Source organism: Tachyglossus aculeatus, unplaced genomic scaffold, assembly GCF_015852505.1.
Source record: "Tachyglossus aculeatus isolate mTacAcu1 unplaced genomic scaffold, mTacAcu1.pri scaffold_145_arrow_ctg1, whole genome shotgun sequence".
Classification (NCBI taxonomy): Eukaryota; Metazoa; Chordata; class Mammalia; order Monotremata; family Tachyglossidae; genus Tachyglossus; species Tachyglossus aculeatus.
This window is the reverse complement of record NW_024044869.1, coordinates 195001-200000: the sequence shown is the minus strand read 5'-3', so window position 1 is coordinate 200000 and position 5000 is coordinate 195001. Positions and strand designations below refer to the sequence as shown.

Below are 5000 nucleotides of genomic sequence, written 5' to 3'. Positions count from 1 at the left end.
GCTTACTAGGTGCCAAGCACTGTTCTAAGCGCTGAGGGGGAAACAAGGTGATGAGGTTGTCCCCCGGGGGGCTCCCGGTCTTCATCCCCATTTCACAGATGAGGGAACTGAGGCCCAGAGAATGATAAAAATAATAATAATGATGGCATTTGTTAAGCGCTTACTACGTGCCAAGCACTGTTCTAAGCGCTGGGGGGGAGACAAGGTGACGAGGTTGTCCCCTGGGGGGCTCACAGTCTTCATCCCCATTTCACAGATGAGGGAACTGAGGCCCAGAAAATGATAATAATAATAATAATGATGGCATTTGTTAAGCGCTTACTATGTGCCAAGCACTGTTCTAAGCGCTGGGGGGGCTACAAGTTGATGGGGTTGTCCCCCGGGGGGCTCACAGTCTTCATCCCCATTTCACAGATGAGGGAACTGAGGCCCAGAGAATGATAATAATAATAATAATGATGGCATTCGTTAAGCGCTTACTATGTGCCAAGCACTGTCCTAAGCGCTGGGGGGGATACAAGGTGATGGGGTTGTCCCCCCGGGGGCTCACAGTCTTCATCCCCATTTTCCAGATGAGGGAACTGAGGCCCAGAGAAGGGAAGTGACTGGCCCAAAGTCACCCAGCTGACAAGGGGCAGAGCCGGGATTTGAACCCAGGACCTCTGGCTCCCAAGACCGGGCTCTTTCCACTGCGCCACGCTGCTTTTCTAGACGGTGACCTCCTTGCGGGTGGGGAGTGGGTGGGCTGAATGCTGTACTGGACTCCCCTCAGCGCTCAGTCCAGTGGTCCACAACGTCTCTAGATGTTGCCAACTTGGACTTCCCAAGCGCTCAGTACAGTGCTCTGCACCCAGGAAGCGCTCAATAAATACGACTGAATGAATGAATAGTAAGCGCTCCTCAGATGCCAGCTCATTTGGGGGCTATTCACTCATTCGTTCATTCAGTCGTATTTATTGAGCGCCTCCTGCGTGCAGAGCACTGTACTGAGCGCTTGGGAAGTCCAAGTTGGTTGGGGCAGGGAATATTCATTCATTCACTCATTCAGTCGTATTTATTGAGCACTTCCTGCGTGCAGAGCGCTGTACTGAGCGCTTGGGAAGTCCAAGTTGGTTGGGGAAGGGAATAGTCATTCATTCGCTCATTCAGTCGTATTTATTGAGCACTTCCTGCGTGCAGAGCGCTGTACTGAGCGCTTGGGAAGTCCAAGTTGGTTGGGGCAGGGAATAGTCATTCATTCGCTCATTCAGTCGTATTTATTGAGCGCCTCCTGCGTGCAGAGCGCTGTACTGAGCGCTTGGGACGTCCAAGTTGGTTGGGGCAGGGAATATTCATTCATTCGTTCATTCAGTCGTATTTATTGAGCACCTCCTGCGTGCAGAGCGCTGTACTGAGCGCTTGGGAAGTCCAAGTTGGTTGGGGCAGGGAATATTCATTCATTCGTTCATTCAGTCGTATTTATTGAGCGCTTCCTGCGTGCAGAGCGCTGTACTGAGCGCTTGGGAAGTCCAAGTTGGTTGGGGCAGGGAATATTCATTCATTCGTTCATTCAGTCGTATTTATTGAGCACCTCCTGCGTGCAGAGCGCTGTACTGAGCGCTTGGGAAGTCCAAGTTGGTTGGGGCAGGGATTCGTTCATTCAGTCATATTTATTGAGCGCTTCCTGCGTGCAGAGCGCTGTACTGAGCGCTTGGGAAGTCCAAGTTGGTGGGGCAGGGAATATTCATTCATTCAGTCAGTCAGTCGTATTTATTGAGCGCCTCCTGCGTGCAGAGCACTGTACTGAGTGCTTAGAAGTCCAAAGTGGCAACATCTAGAGAGGGTCCCGACCCGACAGCGGGGTGAACGGGCCCATTTTCAGGCGTAGGGCGCCCAGCACAGCGCCCGTCCCGGAGGAGGCGCTCAGTACACCCGACGGGGGGCCGGGAGGACTCACTTCGAAGGGCAGGTCGACCAGGCCCAGGTTTCCGGATAAGTCGAGTCTCTCCAGGCTCTCGCAGGCCCCGAGTTCGAGGGGGACGCGGGTCAGCCGGTTGTAGCTGACGTCCAGATCGCGGAGCTTGCGCAGACACCCTGGGCCCAACACACAGAGAGGCGGTCGTTCAGCCCGGCCTACTTACTGAGCGCTTCCCGGGCGCGGAGCACTGTACTGAGCGCTTGGGAGGTCCAATGGGGGCAACGTCTAGAGACGGCGGCTCACCGTCTAAAAGCAGCGGGGCTCAGGGGAAAGAGCAGGGCCTTGGGAGTCCGAGGTCGTGGGTTCGAATCCCACCTCCGCCACTTTCATTCAATCAGATTTATTGAGCGCTTCCAGGGCGCGGAGCACTGTACTGAGCGCTTGGGAAGTCCAATAGGGGCAACATATAGAGACGGCGGCTCACCGTCTAAAAGCAGCGGGGCTCAGGGGAAAGAGCAGGGCCTTGGGAGTCCGAGGTCGTGGGTTCGAATCCCACCTCCACCACCTTCATTCATTCAATTCAATCGGATTTATTGAGCGCTTTCTGTGCACGGAGCACTGTACTGAGCGCTTGGGAAGTCTAATCGGGCAACATATAGAGACGGCGGCTCACCGTCTAGAAGCAGCGGGGCTCAGGGGAAAGAGCAGGGCCTTGGGAGTCTGAGGTCGTGGGTTCGAATCCCACCTCCACCACTTTGATTCAATCGGATTTATTGAGCGCTTCCAGGGCACGGAGCACTGTACTGAGCGCTTGGGAAGTCTAATCGGGCAACATATAGAGACGGCGGCTCACCGTCTAGAAGCAGCGGGGCTCAGGGGAAAGAGCAGGGCCTTGGGAGTCTGAGGTCGTGGGTTCGAATCCCACCTCCACCACTTTGATTCAATCGGATTTATTGAGCGCTTCCAGGGCGCGGAGCACTGTACTGAGCGCTTGGGAAGTCCAATCGGGCAACATGTAGAGACGGTGGCTCACCGTCTAAAAGTAGCGTGGCTCAGAGGAAAGGGCACAGCCTTGGGAGTCCGAGGTCGTGGGTTCAAATCCCACCTCCACCACATTCATTCATTCAATTCAATCAGATTTATTGAGCACTCCCAGGGCGCGGAGCACTGTACTGAGCGCTTGGGAAGTCTAATCGGGGCAACGTCTAGAGACGGCTGCTCACCGTCTAGAAGCAGCGGGGCTCAGGGGAAAGAGCAGGGCCTTGGGAGTCCGAGGTCGTGGGTTCGAATCCCACCTCCACCACCTTCATTCATTCAATTCAATTGGATTTATTGAGCGCTTCCCGGGCACGGAGCACTGTACTGAGCGCTTGGGAAGTCCAATGGGGGCAACGTCTAGAGACGGCGGCTCACCGTCTAGAAGCAGCAGGGATCAGGGGAAAGGGCACGGCCTTGGGAGTCCGAGGTCGTGGGTTCGAATCCCACTTCCACCACCTTCATTCAATCAGATTTATTGAGCACTTCCTGGGCGCGGAGCACTGTACTGAGCGCTTGGGAAGTCCAATAGGGGCAACATATAGAGACGGCGGCTCACCGTCTAAAAGCAGCGGGGCTCAGGGGAAAGAGCAGGGCCTTGGGAGTCCGAGGTCGTGGGTTCGAATCCCACCTCCACCACATTCATTCAATCGGATTTATTGAGCGCTTCCTGGGCACGGAGCACTGTACTGAGCGCTTGGGATGTCTAATCGGGCAACGTCTAGAGACGGTGGCTCACCGTCTAGAAGCAGCGGGGCTTAGTGGAAAGAGGCCGGGCTTGGGAGTCCGAGGTCGTGGGTTCGAATCCCACCTCCACCACCTTCCTTCATTCAATTCAATCGGATTTATTGAGCGCTTCCTGGGCGCCGAGCACTGTACTGAGCGCTTGGGAAGTCCAATGGGGGCAACGTTTAGAGACGGCGGCTCACCGTCTAGAAGCAGCGGGGCTCGGGGGAAAGAGGCCGGGCTTGGGAGTCCGAGGTCGTGGGTTCGAATCCCACCTCCACCACCTTCATTCATTCAATTCAATTGGATTTATTGAGCGCTTCCCGGGCACGGAGCACTGTACTGAACGCTTGGGAAGTCCAATGGGGGCAACGTCTAGAGACGGCGGCTCACCGTCTAGAAGCAGCGGGGCTCAGGGGAAAGAGCAGGGCCTTGGGAGTCCGAGGTCGTGGGTTCGAATCCCACCTCCACCACATTCATTCAATCGGATTTATTGAGCGCTTCCAGGGCGCGGAGCACTGTACTGAGCGCTTGGGAAGTCTAATCGGGCAACGTCTAGAGACGGTGGCTCACCGTCTAGAAGCAGCGGGGCTTAGTGGAAAGAGGCCGGGCTTGGGAGTCCGAGGTCGTGGGTTCAAATCCCACCTCCACCACCTTCATTCATTCATTCAATTCAATCGGATTTATTGAGCGCTTCCTGGGCGCGGAGCACTGTACTGAGCACTTGGGAAGTCCAATCGGGCAACGTCTAGAGACGGCGGCTCACCGTCTAGAAGCAGCGGGGCTCAGGGGAAAGAGCAGGGCCTTGGGAGTCCGAGGTCGTGGGTTCGAATCCCACCTCCACCACCTTCATTCATTCAATTCAATCGGATTTATTGAGCACTTCCAGGGCACGGAGCTCTGTACTGAGCGCTTGGGAAGTCTAATTGGGCAACATATAGAGACGGCGGCTCACCGTCTAGAAGCAGCGGGGCTCAGGGGAAAGAGGCCGGGCTTGGGAATCCGAGGTCGTGGGTTCGAATCCCACCTCCACCACATTCATTCAATCGGATTTATTGAGCGCTTCCCGGGCGCGGAGCACTGTACTGAGTGCTTGGGAAGTCCAATCGGGCAACGTCTAGAGACGGCAGCTCACCGTCTAGAAGCAGCAGGGCTCAGTGGAAAGAGGCCGGGCTTGGGAGTCCGAGGTCGTGGGTTCGAATCCCACCTCCGCCACTTTCCACTTTCCACTGAGCCACGCTGCTTCTCAAGGTCACACAGCAGCAGACAAGCGGCAGAGCTGGGATTCGAACCCAGCTCCTCCGACTCCCAGCCCCGGCCTCTTTCCGCCAGGCCTCCCTGC

The 5000-nt window shown here is 56.0% G+C and overlaps 1 protein-coding gene across 1 annotated transcript in view; it reads right to left on the bottom strand.

Moving 5' to 3' along the window:
• LRRC2 (leucine rich repeat containing 2) overlaps positions 1 to 5000 on the bottom strand; it is a 56065-nt gene that overhangs the window by 23654 nt on the left and 27411 nt on the right. The window contains exon 5 of the mRNA XM_038742656.1: positions 1937 to 2073. Within this exon, the coding sequence (XP_038598584.1) occupies positions 1937 to 2073 (137 nt within the window). The remainder of the gene's footprint in view (positions 1 to 1936; positions 2074 to 5000) is intronic.